At 35.3% G+C, this 17,034-nt stretch overlaps 1 protein-coding gene across 1 annotated transcript in view; it reads right to left on the bottom strand.

The window, feature by feature from the left end:
- GABRA1 (gamma-aminobutyric acid type A receptor subunit alpha1) overlaps window positions 1-8,664 on the bottom strand; it is a 55,804-nt gene extending 47,140 nt beyond the window's left edge. The window contains exons 1-2 of the mRNA XM_003404639.3: window positions 8,407-8,664; window positions 4,773-4,885 (exon numbers count right to left, since the gene is read on the bottom strand). Coding sequence (XP_003404687.1) covers window positions 4,773-4,885; window positions 8,407-8,480 — 187 coding nt within the window. The 5' untranslated portion in view covers window positions 8,481-8,664. The remainder of the gene's footprint in view (window positions 1-4,772; window positions 4,886-8,406) is intronic.
- Window positions 8,665-17,034: the final 8,370 nt, after the last annotated feature.

Below are 17,034 nucleotides of genomic sequence, written 5' to 3'. Positions count from 1 at the left end.
ATTTTTATCTAATCTGTTTTCCAAGAAATGAAATGAATTTTTTTTTTTCCTGTAGAATAAAATGTTTTTTGTAAGAGAGGTGGGTGAGAATGGGCCTGTGTGGGCAGGAGAAAAGGTAATTCTCAGGTTGGTGGTACGTTCCAGACAGAAAGCTACACATCAGCCTGGCTTATCCTGGGATTTCGTCATAGCAGAAGTGAAAAACGATGTCACTGGAAGGTCATTAACTGTCCTTCAAAATCTGAAATCTTCCTTCAGGTTTAACCTTTAGATCTATGTTTAGGGGTGATTGTGCCTCATTTCCACGGTGCAAGAGAAGTCACTATGGTAGAGGCTGAAATTTTACCCTGGGGAGTGTTATTCAGGGGGAGCATTAATTAATTTTTTAGGGAACAGGAGAAAAATCCAGGCTTCTTTAGTTTATTGTACTCACAGGTAAGAAGGAGAAACCTTGAGAAGATAAAATTTCTAGGAATATTATTGTTTTGTCCTGATTTGAAACTAAAAAAGGAACTTTGATTAAACAAGGGATGACTCCTCCTCATAATACATGATCCTATTTTTCCCCAATTCCTGTTTCTCTCTGACCTTCTCCACCTCTCTCGCTCCTCTCTATCTTCTCTCCTTATTTTCTATCCTTTTCTTTTGCTCTACTTTCTTCTCTCCCTTTTATTTCTTTCTTTTTATTCTTTCTGACTTTTGCCATTTTTTTTTTCCTTAGCCATTTTATTCTTTTACACTGACTATGCTTCAGCCCTGGTGGTGTAATGGTTAAGAGTTACGGCTGCTAACCAAAAGGTTTGAATTCACCAGGTGCTACTTGCAAATTTTATGGAGCAGTTCTACTCTGTCCTATAGGGTTGCTATGAGTCGGAATTGACTCGATGGCAATGGGTTTTTTGGTTATGCTTCAGCCAAAAGTGTCTCAAAGGCATTGTTCTGCCTTTTTGGCAAGGAAGATGCAACCCTTCATATTCTGCCCCCCAAAAAGGGAATAATAATAAGAGTGAATTCAACAATTACTTATGATTTTGATTCGTGTTTTAAGGTAACTGATTATTTCAATTCAACTCTATTTAAAGTTTTCTACATTTATTTTGTATTTAAATTATAAACATAGCCAATTTATTTTCCTGTTTAGAATATATTAAATTATAAGTATTCCACACATTCTAATCCTTTTCTCTCTCCTATCTTTAAAAAATCCCTTCCAGGACATTTCCTTCTGTGCTATCCTTTTATTTTCACTTTCTCAAAATTGCTCTTGACCCTGAAAAAGGTAATCTTTTGAAATAGTGTGTTACAATATCTGCAAACTGCTTTCTATCATGTGAGTCAACCAGGTTGTATATTTTATGTTTTTTAGTTATTGGACCCAAGGTGTATATCTTCAAAGAGTAATGCTATACCTTTCGGTCCAGTGTGAGTTCCTGAAAAACAGGTCATAATGAATTTCTACATACAAGAGTATCTTTCATTATTATCAAGTCTCAGCTTATCACACTTTATATTGCTGAGGAAATTCAGAACAAAATATCCTTACCTTCTGTACATGTTCGTTATTTTGTCACGATAAAGAAGAGATTAGGACCCTTTCATTTGCAAGCTGAAGAAGAAAAGTTTGCCCCTACTAAACTGATGGTAATATTTTGAATATGTTCTCTACATAATCTTTTCGTTTTAAAGCAAATGACTCATCTAAAACCAAAGGAGCCATTTTGAAATGAAAACCTACTTAAATGTACAACCAAAATAAAGAACTGAACCTTTTGCCATTGAGTTGATTCGATTCTTAGTATGCTATACTTAAATTACCAGAAATATTTGGTAAAGACATTAAATTCCTTTATTTCTGCAGAAGATATATATTACATAATTTTAACCTATCACAGTCTCCAATTCTGGTGTTAATATTTTTCACTAATTCCAGAGCTGATTATATTTTAAAACACTTCTAAAATCTGTACTTGTTATTTAAAGTGTACTTTTTTAGTGACAGAAAATCATTTTCAAAATATACATAAAAAGTGTTGATGACTTTATAGGTACATATAATAAGCACAAGAATATCAGTAGAAGCTAAAAAAGACACTCTGAAAAGTATTAAAAATTTAAGTTTAGCCACATTTAATGCTTTTCATAAATCTTAAAGCAATAACATTTAGTTGTAGTATATTCTAGCATTGTATATTTAAAACAGAAATAGGGGGAAAGATTTGAGCTAGTTTTTCATGTGTTTTAATGTCAATTATCAATATGTCTTCAAAATTAGTGTTTCCCAGAATCAAAAATATAATAATAATCTTTAGGAAAGATTAATGCTCATTCATTCTTCCAATTTTCCCGAGTCCTTCTATTCTCCACTTCTTTAGCACATCATGTCAATTTCAATTAAAAAGGAGATAACTTGTCTGCATCTGGCAAACTTATTTCTGTCCCTTAAGCACATGTCTATTCTTTTTGTTATTTTCTGGGATTAAATATATACTAAAAGTAGATTATAGCAAAAAATGGAGTTATGTCCGTGAACAATTCTATCACTATCCCAAGGCTTGAAATTTAGCTTTTCAAGCCGTTCTCAGTCTACTTTAAAAATCCTTGAAGTCCATGGCTCTTCATGGTCTAGGTGTGCATATGAAGGGTAGTTAAAGTGCTTCCTGTTAGACTAACCCAAAACCAAACCAAACCCACTGCCGTCGAGTCGATTCCCACTGCCGACCTTTTGGTTAGCAGCCGTAGCACTTAACCACTAGACTATACTTGTTTAAAGACTTGGCATGCATATTTACTAATGAGGTAACATACACAGTGAAATAGAAATGAGCAATTATGGCCATATTACTTGCACTGCAAGCAACAGTATGACCACACAACTGATTTTTAAAGATGGTATGTTTGTGTATGGTTTTCTTGCGTAAAACTCTTTAACAAACTGAAATTATGTAGAGAACATTCAGACGATGTTCATATTCACAGTCAAAGTATTAGAATTTCTTAAACTACAATGAAGACCAGGTTTTTAGATGTGTTATAATATGCCATTGATTTGGTAGGGATTTGTGTGACGGAGCAGGAAGGATAATCAATAAAGGAATCAGAAAGTGTCCATCAGTATTTTTGAAAGTCTTGCCTTTTAAAAGTTATATTATCTTAACTGTTTCTTCCCTTTGTAAATTCCTCCTCCACCTGCCATCTTTGAAATTTATTTCAATTTTTAAGAATCTAAATCAATTTTTCTGGAGCTAATTCAGATGTTTAGGTGTATACAGCTATTATATTAGTATATCATCATATTGATATATCAGCCTTCTCATTTTGTGATCAACTTATTTTAACCAATTTTTTTTCTTAGAATTTAGCAAATAAAAATTGGGTGGAACCTAAATTGAAAGGAATTTATTTTAGCATGTCCTAAAATGAATGTTTGGAATTGTTGAAAAAGGACATCTGATAAGACCTTTGGGTTGACGTATAGTTAAGTTGTGACGTTGGCACAAGCTAGTACCTCTTAAAGCCTCAGAGGCATTTATGCCATTTGGTGGTATTATCTTTGTCTTTGGTTGTTAGTTGCCATCAAGGTGGCTCTGATTCATGATGCCCTTATGTATAACAGAACGAAATGTTGCCTGGTCCTGTGCTATTTTCATGATTATTCGTATGTTTGAGTCCATTGTTGTGGCCATTATGTCAATCCAGTAACCTCAGAGAAGACCCATGATGCATATCCATGGGGTTACACTATCCAAAGTATTTTGTAAAATGTGACTTTAAATCTATGCTACTATTTAGCTGTAAAATCAAAATTTGAATTCTTAAGCTTTTTATATTTACATATCTGAGTTGTCTAAGGTGAAGAAAGGGTGGCTTTCTTAATATTGTTATTTAATTGCTATTTAAGTATTGTTATTAAATAGTTTCATCAATGATTTGGAAAAGATAGGGCATAACTTATAGTTGGGAATCACAGATTCTAACCTTCGCTTCCTCTGTGACTTTGAAAAATGACTTATTTTCTTTCTTCACTTGTTTTTCTCTAAAATCAATACTTTGTTCTGGCTACATTAGTCTTTGTGTAGCCAAATACAATAGTTTTATTATTTTTTTCAAGTGTTATTCAAATAAGTGTGCGGTGTTTAGGACAAATAACTCTTATTGTTATAAATATTGTATCATTAAGCACAGTCTTCTTCCCAAGGAGATTTCCATCAGTATAACTAATTAATTGATATACCAAGAAAACTTCAATGACAATAAAAGTTCAAACGTGTGGTTAAAAAAAAAACCCAAATAATTACAACCTATTATTAGCCTTTTATCTAGGAGTGGAGGTATCTAACACAAAATAAAAGATCAATATTTGATATTCTAAAATAAATGTTTAGGTTGATAGAATTAGAGAAATCCTGTTTGAATTCAGTGCAGGCGTGGCTGTGCTGCATGAAGCGCGTGCTGTCTTTGCGCTGGAAGGGGGAATATTACTCCCATTTTTCCTGCATAATCAAATCATTACACAGAAAACATTGTGCCTGTCAAATAAATGCAACATTTCTTTCATGTTATTGCAAGAAACTGGTCTCTGCCTTTTAACACCTATGGGTATGTGTAGAAAACTATCATGGTAAACTGAGTTAATGTTGAGTAATCTGTTAAAAATAGGAGTAATCATTAAAATGCATGCCACCATTCATATTACTTTCACATTTACAGGGAAAACAAGGCTCTCATAGTAAAGGTTTAATTCTGTAAAATAAAAATACAGTAACATGACCCACCTCCCAAACCCGGTCTCAGGCGATTGTCGTAACCATCAAGGAGTCGGTCCAAAATTCTGGTGAAGACAGTGGTATTGTCTTTAAGTTCATCTTGTAATGAGGGCTGTCCAAAACTAAAAAATAAATAAATAAATAAAAGGAGATGGTAACTAAACTATAAAAATATAACTTTCATTAAAAAACTCTTTTCAAATAAAACCCTTGCCCGATTTTCCTACTTTCCTATCTATTGAATCTTAATTTGAAAATTTCTTCTGGTAAAGCCAGAGATATTATATTGTAACTCTTACCATTTTCCCATATTTGTTCTCATAGATGATAAGCTCTTTAATATTTCTAAATATGGAAAAGAAATTACAGGAAATGGATTTAGCTCCCTCTTTTTTGAATACTCATCATGTCATGTTGTAATTCATACCTTCTTTGGGAAAACAAGAATGTTAGTGCATGGTAGGAAAATAACAAATACAGGAAACTACTTCTCAAATTAAAAAAATATACATATCTATTTATATGAGTTTCCAAAATAATTAATAGTTTTATTTTCATTTAGTTTAATATGTAGTAAAAGCCTAAGGTTTTACCTGCCAACATCTCTACTTTCATCCATTTCATTTACATGTACGTTTTGCTTTGTTTTTGTTTTGATACACATTTAGGATAGTTATATGGAAAAATAGATAGGACTGATTTCTTAGGATAATTACATTTTTAAATCACCCCCCTTAAGATTTATAAACAGATTTTTATAATTTATCTATAATTTGGAAACCCTGGTTGTGTAGTGGTTAAGTGCTACAGCTGCTAACCAAGAGGTTGGCAGTTCAAATCCACCAGGCGCTTCTTGGAAGCTCTGTGGGGCAGTTCTACTCTGTCCTATAGGGTTGCTATGAGTCAGAATCGACTCGCCGGCAGTGGGTTTTGTGTGTGTGTGTGTGAATCTATAATTAATTTAACTTTTATCATTTCTGGTTTTGAAAGTAAAGGAGACCTTAGGAAAGATATACTCCAATACTCTTAATTTATATATTATTAAGCTATAGTGTAGTTTTAGTGTTTGTCCAAGGTGACATGGTTATCTATGAGCAGAGCTCAAACTAGAACCCAGGTTTGCTCAACTCTTGGTCTAAAACATTATCTCCATTTTCATATATTCAAATAATTGTTTCCATTTAATCCAAGTCATAGCTTGGCTCTCTTACCATTTATAGTCTTTGAACTTCAACCACGTAGTGACCACAGTTCAAATATTGTGTTTTCCTTACATTGATCACCTTGCCATCTATACTTCTTGAATCATATTTTACGGAATGATTAGTATGACACCTCTAAAATCCTTTGAGAGAAGAGTTTTCTATCTTAGGATGGATCACACTCACTGAAATACTCCATGATAACTCTGACTTTGAGTAAATTAAGAAACTGCCACAAATACATCACTTTCAAACTCTCCATTTAATATGCTTTCATTCACTGTTTTGCATTTATAGTACTGATATATCTAAGAAAAATAGAACATTTGAAACCAGAATATACTTATTTTACTGGAGCAAGAAATACAATCAAAGTGCCATTTTAAAATCAAACATTGTTTCCTAAGTAATCAATTTTGTATCTGCAAAATGCAAGGGCTGTTTTTCTGATAAAAATTTAATTTAACCAAGTTATAAATACAAGCTATCAATGATACTAAATATATAAAATGTAAGAAACAATTTTTCCTCCTCCTTAATTCAACATTAAAGGTGCAGTTCGAGCATTTACTTTCTTTTGGCAAAACTAAACATCTTGCTATTTTTTGAAATCAAATTTCCAGTGAACTTTGTGTCTTCCAGGATGCCTGATTGGTAAATGACAGCTGTAAGGCAGAAGTAGTTTTCTGAATGCAATTATTTATAAAAATTCACTGTCAAAAAACCAACAGCCATGTATGCATTTTCAAGGATATTAGAAGGTCATCTTGATACAGGAGAAAAAGAAGTGCTAGCATACCTTCCGTTGTGAGGAAAGTCTAATCAAGCACTCAAAGGAAAAATGCATAAAAATAAAAAAATATGAGTTGATAAGACAGAACGCCATTAGGTTGTTACTACCATCTGTAGAATGGGGAGTTGTCTATTACTTCTACCTGTATTCCCTAAGTTTTTAGAAAAAAAAAAAAAATTAGAACTTATGTCAAATTCAGATAATTATTTTCTACCTGGTTTTATCTTATAAGTGTCACTTACACCAAGAGTTTGCATTGGAATACAAATGCCAAATAATATTATTTCCTTCCCCAAGGACAGCATTTCTGCTATCCTAATTAGAATGGTGATCTTTCTGGTATGTGTATGACTTTCTAATTAGGTTCTTCTTTACCATGACTTCTATTTTACCATGTCCAATTGTAATTGCCAGAGAAGAACCCTAGGATAAGGACCAAGATTATTTATTTGGTATTAAACAATCATGCCAAAAGGGTGATTCCTAAAGTAAGTATATAATTTGAAGAGAAATGTCAGTTACAGTACCTGATTTTGATTCCATATGAAAAACCATATGAGCCACTATATAATAAAACACTGTGCACTAACTCCATCTACAGGTCATTATAATGGTAACACTTCACACAAATTTTCAAATGGAGAGAAGGACATTTAATTCCTTAGATTAAAACTATCTGACAATAATGTATTTTCTGTCTGCAAGTCAGTGTTCACCACACACAACAGCAGAAAATAAAAACGTGCAACTTCTCAATTTAACAAATCCTAGATTCATATATCTTTCCAGCTTATTCCATCCCTCTATCTTAGCTCATAAAGATTCGCTTTCTACTTCATTTTAGCAGGGTCTTAGGTTTTTAAAAATATGTCTAAGACTTTCTTATGGGCCATAGGAATGAGCAACTCAAGAAATGTAAAAGCAGATAAAAGAAGAATCTGAAATATTTGGTCATTTCAGAGCTGCTAATATATATTTACATGTTAGGGTTGGAGTATTGGCAAATATTTTGAATATAGTTAAGCATATTATTAGATTTTTCATATACGTTGTCACTATATTAATTTACGCTTAGAGAAGTTTTGTTTCACCTTTTGATCTTAAGTTTGCATCTTATAGGTTCCACTACTATGTGGTTATATAATTATGGTCTCAAAACAGAATATGCATTTGCATTTATAGAGCCTTGTAACTTCAAATTACAAATATTATTTTAAACTTACCACTTTTGTGTAGTTAATAAGTTACTCTATGGCTAGAAATTACAACTGGCTAGAAATTTCCTTGTTGAAAAATTAACTTTCAAAGTAGACAGGTATTAATTGAGATAACTTTTTTTGTGAATTAGGAAATTGAATGATTTGTTCCATTTCAACTAAACAGTGAAAAGTTCAATTTAAGACTTAAATGTTGAATTAATGCATTCCTTAACAAAGACTTGTTAAGTGTATTCTAACTAACATGTCATGCAGAGAAGATGAGTATTTTTTTCATACTATTTTCTTTATTCTTAGCTGGAATTTTATTGCAGTTAAGTTTTCTGAATTCCCTTAGTCATGAATTCATCCAAGGGCAATTGTCTTCTCCCTGATGGAAAAAATGAAAAGTTACAGAAATTCTCATGCAGATTTAAAATAAAGAGCCCCACCTTCCTCCAGTCAATGCACTCAGAAGGAGGGTCCAGGCCCAAAGATAGTCAGAGAGACCCGGACTTCTCTTCATCGCGAGCTTGTGCAGCTGAAAAGTAGAACAAGTGGAGATCAATGTCTCTTGCAAGAAACATCAGGTTCTAACCACTAGGGCTGACTGAGGCAGTTCAGATGAATGCTTTGAAGTCAGGAAATGACCTCACTGGGATATGACACCTCATTGGAAGCAATGGAAACCTGGACCATCCATTCTCCACTCTCCCTTTCATTTCTCCATTCAGAAACACATCAGTGTCTTAATTTCTCCTGTAAAAGAATACAAGCTGAAATGCTTTCAAGTGAGAATATATTTCAACATAAAAAATTGTGAATTGTTTATCCCAGGTTTTGTATTTCCAATATAGTTTGAGTATCTCACTTCTTGCTGTTTATAATCTGAAAATTTTGATCTTTCTGACTTCAGTTCCATGACTAAACTGTGCACTGAGTTTCTTTAAGTTGGTGTCTATCACAGGAAGAGCATGTTTGGGAGTGCGATACGGTACGTTAACAGACTCCGATGGCAGAATCCATCTTTTCTTTCTGAATGTGCCTTGATTTGAAAAACAACTGTATTCATCTCTTTTTTAAACCCATAAGAAACACACTGTTGAATGCTGAAGTCGTGCTTCTATCTTCTGCCTGTGATTGTCGGTTAAATAGGCTCACTAATGCTTCTGTGAGGCTAAAGGACACACTTTATAGTCAAGCCATGTGCTGATTTCTCTCATACACGCAAACCACACACACGAAAATGCACACAGACATGTCCACATTTATCTTTTAAGCCTTCTCAGATTCTGCCAGGTTGCTGCTAGAGAATGTTTCATTTCAAACAGATGGAAGCTGGAGTGCTTTGCTTTGCATGAATAAGAGAATCTTTTTTCCTCCTAGGTAAAGTGCAATCAATCATCATCTGATTGTTGAATTTAGATTTGGTAGTGGGTTGCTGGAGGAATGAAGGAGTAAGGAGCACTTAGAGAATTTAAAAGGAAAAGCATTTACCATCTATTTGTGGCATCTTTTTTATTATTATTATTATTCAATGCACTTACCTGGTTAAGAAACAGATTTGCTAACATTTTTTTTTAATGTGCTATAGTTAATTCTAGTTATAACATGAGAAATGTTAATGGGATTTGTTAGCACATCTTTGAATCTATAGCCTTTAGTAGGGTTAGTGATTAATGGATTGCAAACCTTTTGAAGCATATTTTTCATTAAGTACTCTATAGTTTAATGTAGTATGCCTTTAAATACATCTATACAAATGCTTTCCACACTCTCCAGAATCACTTAAATCAGTAAAAACCATCACAAACAGGCATGTAAGCAGAAAGCATAATTAATGTGCTTAGAGTGAAATGATCTAGAGATAAGAACTGTGAGTTTCACCATAGGTTTTACTTAATTCAGTGATTGGTTTTGACACAGATGAATTGCACATGACAAGAAATCCTGGGTAAATATCACTATGTTAAAATATTGCATCAAAATTGCACAATTATAATTCACACTTTTATTAATCTTCAACATCTTTTATGAAAGAAAAGCAACTTCTCTTAGACTTATTGATCTTTTTATCGCTCTTTATAAAATGGGAGGACTCCAGAAGGGGTAAACAAAACAAAACAAAAAAAAACCTGTCAAGACATCATAGCTATTTGCCCTCTTCTGACATTTTAAAAAAGAGAAAAACAAACCTATCAAGGCACTCGAGTTGTTGAGTAAGAAAGTTTCTTGCAAATACAAACAGAATAGTTTAAAAGAAACCCCAAGCTGCCGCCTCTTCACCTTCAAATACACATGCCCTGCCCGTAGATACACACACACACATACATACACTCCAAACACCCATGGCCCGTGCCTCCCATATTAAATAATAAGTTGAGTTTTTCATGTTCAGAAGGAGAGAGACCCCTACACCAAAGGGCATTTCAGCAGCGTCCACTGGAAAGCAGAAAACAGGCATTTTGCAGCCAGGATGAGAGAGTGCCTTCCCTGGAATCCACAGCGAGACAGGTTTTCTGTCCCAGTGTCTTAACTTTAAACGATGCCCCAACGCCCCTCCCCACCTCACCTTAGATCCCTCATGCAAAAAAAGAAAAAGACCAAAACAACATGTCCTCACCCACCCCGTGGACTGCATTCAAATCTGCCTAAGAAAGGGAGAAAGAAAAACGGGAGAGAGTGAGCAAATAACGCTCCTATTATCGCTGAGGTTTTCACCCTGAAAGCAAGCGTTCGTTGTTCCTACCTGCTATGGGATCAGCCTCTTGCCCTGCTCCCTCTTTCTCTCTCTTTTTTTCCTTTTTTTCCTACAGCTACCCTTTCTCTCTAGCAAGAAAAAGCCACCTTCAAAGCTCTGTGTGTCGCGGTCCGGAGCCGCACTTACCTCGAGCCCCCTCTGGGCACAGGATCGCTCAAGACCGGGGGAAAAAGTCTGCGAGAGAGAATCGTGGAGAGCCGGGAGCTGGCGCGAGTCTCCGAGTCCCCGCGCGCAGCGAGCCAGCGGAGGGGCGTCCTCGCACTGCCTCGCACTCACTCGGGCTGAGCCATCATGGACTCTGCATGCCCCTTTGCTGAAGATTGCACACCCAAATTTGCTTCCCAATGCCCAAATCTGCAGCTATACAACAAAAGATTTCTCTTTATCAAGACAGTAGTAATACGTCCCAGGGCAAACCGGATGTGAAATAGGCGGTGACTTCATGCCAGAGAGATTTTATTTTAGAAAGGAAGGTGGTACCAGCCTCTCGATCTGGAGACCAATCCGCCCATTTTTTTTTTAAATGCAGCGCAATTTAACTTGCACTTCTCTGGCCCTAATCCCCTTCTCCCTAGCTGCAGACTCAAATCCTTTTGCAATCTGCTGCAAGCTCTCCCTTTTTTGGGGGGGTAGGGTCGGGTGGGTGGGGGGGATGGGGAAGGAAAGGGTAGAAGAGGTTAGAGGCGTAGAGACTACACCAGGAATCTTTTCACACATGCAATTTATGAGCACCCTATTTTAGGGTGTGCCCATTAAAAACACAGTGATCGGTTTAACCATTCCACCTTCGATCAAATATTTAGCTACTGCATACATATGAAGGAACGCCAGCTATGGAACAGGGAGATGCAGGCTTATCCATGTGGAGAGAGCACTCTCGTGTCGCTGTTACCTCACACACACTCCCACAGGTATGTCTAAGTCTGTGTCTTGCAGAGTCACGAATGGTGAGGGGAGGTAGGGAAGAGTTCGGGCCTGTAGGGAATTGACCACCGGGGTTAGGGAGTCTATTCGCACTTTTGCAGGTTATCAGCGCTTTGATCCCACCTTCATCTGCAGCTTAAAGGACAAGAAGAACACGCTTGGGAACCGAGTTTTTGGTTTGGTTTGGTTTTAATCTTTGGAGGCAACTGTTTGTGTATGCTATGATGGAGAAGACACAGGAGTCTTTAAATCTGAATCAGGCTGGGTTCCAGGGAAGAGTATTTAACTTTAAATAAATTGCTCTAATCATTTCTAGGTTAGAGAGGCCTCTCTCCATTTCCTGAATCATTCTTACCTTGAACTCCATCATTCTCCGAATTAGGAAGATGAGAGGGAGAAAGCTGATGAAAATATTTTTACAAGTCAGGACAAAACCCTCTTTTACTTCTTTCCCCCCCTCTGCTCTCTTCTGTATTACTCTCTCTCTTGGCCCTCCACCCACGGATAATTATACACTTGGGAATGGTGGGTGTGCTTTAACATCAGTTAAACGAAATTCCCAAGGAATTAGGGATGACTGTGGTTCCCTTCTCTGATTTTGTGAATGGGTGTTTGTAGCAGAGAGGCAATGGGTGCTGTATTCCGGGGAGCGCTTTACTGATACCACGGGGAGCTGTCCCTTCAGCACCATCGCCCAGACTCTGCAGGAGGTGCAGAAAAGATGAGGTTCTCCACCTATTACTTCTGGTAGACAGGATCAGAACTTTGGTGAACTCGCTGGCCATTTTTCTCAAGAGGGTTTCTAGCAGATCAGATGCTTCGGATAGGGGCGGAGCTTGGCCAGGCGGGGAAAAAAAAAAAAACAAACTAAATAGCCAGCTTATAGGTTTTTTTCATTCTTAAATGCTCCTTGACATGCTGCAATGCAACCAGTTTACATGAATAAAACTTAAGACAGGCGATTGAAATGGTAAGGGATATAAAATTGAAGACCACGTAAAGAATTGGGCTTGGTCACCTTCTGAGTTTTGAAGTCAAGCGTTATTGAGGAATTGTTTTAGAAATAAACTTTTAGAAAGGAGAGTTGAAGATCGTCTCACCCATACTTTTTTTTTTTTTCTGGGCAATAGTTACCTACTCTCATCAGACACAACAAATGCCAATATACTCTTAGATATTCATCGAAGTAACAGCACAACTTCCCTATGTAATATTGTGACCCACATTTTATTTATTTATGAATTACCATTAATTCAAGTATTGAGAATAAAATTGTCTTTAGTAAGGTTTTGAAAGCCTGGGTTAAAAATTTCAAATCATATTTTCTTACCGATTTGTAACTAATGCAATTCTATCCTTTTTTTTTTTTTTCCAAACAAAGACCAATAGATATAAAAATGTGATATTTTAGTCTTTTCTTCACCTGGATAAATTGTCACTGCTCCTTTTACCTTCGTCTATAAATTGAGAATGTCTTTGTATCTTATGTCTAATAACACATGACCAAATCACTCTGCTGGTTATGTTTTTGCACACACGGTCACCTAAACTGTATCATTTGAACAGTGGTGTCTGAGAACAATGTTAATCATATTCTGCTTCAGGCTAAAAGTGTTATGTCGCTATAAGGCAGGATATAATTGCACAACACTTCCATACATTTAAAATGAATAAATATTTAGAAACAAAATCGTTTTGTGTTGAAACTTTAGTGAATATAGGAAAGTACCCATACTTATTACTCTGTCTTTAAAACAACTCACAAATTTAGATTTTACCTGATGATTCTCTGTTGGTATCATTGTGTATAGCATACATGTATTTTAGTTGCTTTGGGACATTTCTGTTGTCAATAAATAAAGTGTGAGTGTATAAAATATTGGTAATTAGTCTAATCCAAAAACAATAACTGCAACTCTAAATTATGAGTGTGTTTATTATTTCTCACTTGAGGTGTTATTAGTATATGTTTATAACACTGGGGAATAAAATACGAGAAATTAATGACAAGGAAATAACTTTGTTTTATATTATCTTGTTACATGGAATCTTTAGATAATTCATGACATTCTCAGTGTTTCCCTTCGCCCAAAGTAACAAATCACTTCATAGTGGGTATGCACTTGATCGAAGTAAGCTCTTTAAATAATGATAGCTATGAAATAACCTTAACCATATTCATGAAGTTTATTGGGTGCCAAAATAATTTGCATAAGTAATTACATTTAAGTCTCAGAACAAGTCTTTGTGAGGTATAGTCTTAATATCCCTGTTTTACAAATCCAAACATACGCTATGTACTAGAGAGATTGAGAGACTTGCCAAAGGTCACACAACTACTGAGTGTCAGTACTGAATTCCAACCCAGATCTTCTGACTTCAAAGCTTATTCCCTTAACCACACCTCTATGTTAGTTTATTTCCTTCTGTGAGGTTGTGAGCTCATGTTTAAATCAGTTGTATTGATATTATATCCATGATTGATCATTTTTATATCAGTCACATAAAACCTATCTATGAATATATTTTATCATTGTTCACAACAAGATAGTTCCTTTGATGACAAAGTGACTCAAACTGCAACACAGTGTCAAGATCACTCCTGTATCTCCAAATTTCTGTTATTTTCCTTCTGCCTCATGAAGCCAGTAGCCAAGACCCTCCTAACACTAGTTCTGGGCAGAAGGTATTTGAGGTCAAACCGAGGACCAGGTTTCCTCGGGAGGCTTAATAGCGTTATCTCCAGTGTTGCAGTCTGGTACATTTTGCTTTTTCTGTCAATTTTAAATGGCAGGAAGCCTTGACCTAATTGAAGAAGTAGTACTGATTCTATTCAACAGAAAAAAAAAAAAGTTTTAACTTTCTCCAACTAAATGTAAACCAAATGAGAAAAAAAATGGCAAGAGTGTTCTCATTTATTCAGTGTGGCTTTCATCATTTACAAAGTAATTTGGGGTAAGGGAGGAGAAGAGCCAAGTAAAAATGATAAATATCAAATAACCTTCAGCTGAGGGCTAGAATAAAGCAGTCTTTTTAAATGTATTTGTATTTCTCTGATATATATATGTATATATACTGAAAGTGTGTTTTAACGTTAACATATTGTGAAACATGGTTACCAATCTATAAAACAAATGTGTAAGCTGAAGTTAAACATGATTCCATCTAAATGTATATATATATACACAGATGAATATTTTAAAAAATGAATATTTACATAGAATATTTTCATTACACTCAATAAACTAGCCTCATTTTTCTAATATCCATGAATATAATGCAGACCGTCTTTTTTTAATGATTTATACCATTTATCTAGAGAGATACCCCTTCTTTTGTAGCTCATATTGAAATAATAGTTTAGATGGGAAAAATAAAAGAAATATCATTTAATTAATGGAATTTTTTTTGCACTTTATTATAGACACTTTTGTCATCTAGCAGTTTATTGTAGACACTTTTGTCATCTAGCATACTCAGACAAATTTCTTTCTCCAGGCTGAAAAGCTAATTTGGCATCTCAGCACCCTGAAACACACTGTAAGTATGGTCAAAGCAAAACCGAAACCAAAATTTTCTCATATTTGGATCATGGATGTTTGACTGTCTACAATGACTTAGTGGTTCTTTGCCCCAGCGACTTTGACATATTACAAAGATTATGTAATCTTTCTCGTGATCTTTGCAGAGACAGAATTCTTAGCATAACACAGCGAATGATCATACATAGGTAAATATACCTGAAGCCCCTGAAACTTACTAGCATTCTCCCGATGAGTGTGTCACTAAACTTTTCTGAACCTCATGTTGTGAAGTGTTAAAAAGAGGTAATAAGCCCCATAAAGTGGTTGTGGTATTATGTAGGAAAACACATGTAAGTAGTATAGCCCTCTTCATGACATCTAATGGGTATAGGATAAAATGTCTCTTTTATCTAAACACAAACTTATTCTTTTTCCGGTTTTTTAGTGTACTTTTAAGACATGTTCACATACCTCATAATACTGATGGTATAGTCCACCTTTTATATAAGATATTACTAAAACATAAAATTTTCAGTTATCCGACAAGGTACTGCAACAAGCTAGCTCCACACCACCTTAATCCCGGGCCCATGTTCTTATTTCTACGGTATTCTGAGAAAAATATTGACTAACCTTATATCTGCCTTAGGCACAGCATCTTTTACACACATCCCAAGCCAGGAAGATCTGAAGAACATATGATCCAATATAAAGGCAACCCAGTGGATGCGCCACGTACAGCTACTGCTGTCAGCCATTGACTCTGATGAAGGTAAGTGATAAAACGCTATTTTTCCATAAGACTTAAGAAGAGCCCAACAGAAAAAATTTATAGATGTGGTGAACAGACTATAATATTAACTTGTCATGTAAGTAGGGCACTATCCAACTTTCCTCAGTTTCAGTTCATTAGCAACTCACGTTTAACCTAGATTCACCCATTTTCCTTCCTAAGTCTTTTATTTTCACAGGTATCAAATGCATTAACCAGGTAGGAAAAATACAGATTAATTCGGGGGGGGGGGGCGGGGAGGGAAGCTTACAAATGAAAACAATTATTTATTTTCAAAATTGAAATAAAAAATCAATTATTTTCAAAACTTTGGATGAAGGTTTTTGGACTCTGGATTCCGTTGTTAACTTGGCGAAAGCAATTTAAATCAGGACGGAATTAAAAAATAAATAAGCATGGTTTCTTAAAATGTTATCACATTTCTAGATTAGGTATTTAAAGGATGTTATACATTGATTGAGGAAATAAACATTTTATAATTTATGTCAAAACTAAGGCATTTGGGGTGAGTACGTGAGGATGGCGTAGGACCAGGCAGTGTTTCATTCTTTTATACATAGGGTTGTTTTGAGTCTGAACAAACTCTGCAGCCCCTAACAACAACAACAACACGTGTTTCCTCTGGTAAATTTAAAGTGTGTGGTGTGTGTATGTGTGTGTATATGTGTGTATACACATAGCCTGTGCATAAACTCTTTTAAACCCCAAGCATGCATATTCATTCCATTTTTTTCTTTGTTAAGGTGAACTAATGAATAGATATTTGATCAGTGATATTTATTGTCTAGTGTGCAGAAAGAAAATAATCTGATTCGAGAAATCAAATTAGAGAGATTAACCAAAAAAAAAACAAACTCATTGCTATCAAGTCCTAGAGACCCTACAGGGCAAAGTAAAACTGCTCCATAGGGTTTCCAGGAAGTGGCCGGTGGATCTGAACTACCTGCCTTTGGTTAGCAGCTGAGCTCTTAACTAGGGCTTCTTAGAGAGATTACTTATCACACATAATAAAATATAGGCTTATTGGTACCAAGGCTCTGCATTTAGTCTATGCAGGATCTTCTGACATGATTAGAAT

This window comes from Loxodonta africana, chromosome 2, assembly GCF_030014295.1.
Source record: "Loxodonta africana isolate mLoxAfr1 chromosome 2, mLoxAfr1.hap2, whole genome shotgun sequence".
NCBI classification, from domain to species: Eukaryota; Metazoa; Chordata; class Mammalia; order Proboscidea; family Elephantidae; genus Loxodonta; species Loxodonta africana.
The sequence above is the reverse complement of the archived record's forward strand: the minus strand, read 5'-3'. Positions and strand labels throughout refer to the sequence as shown.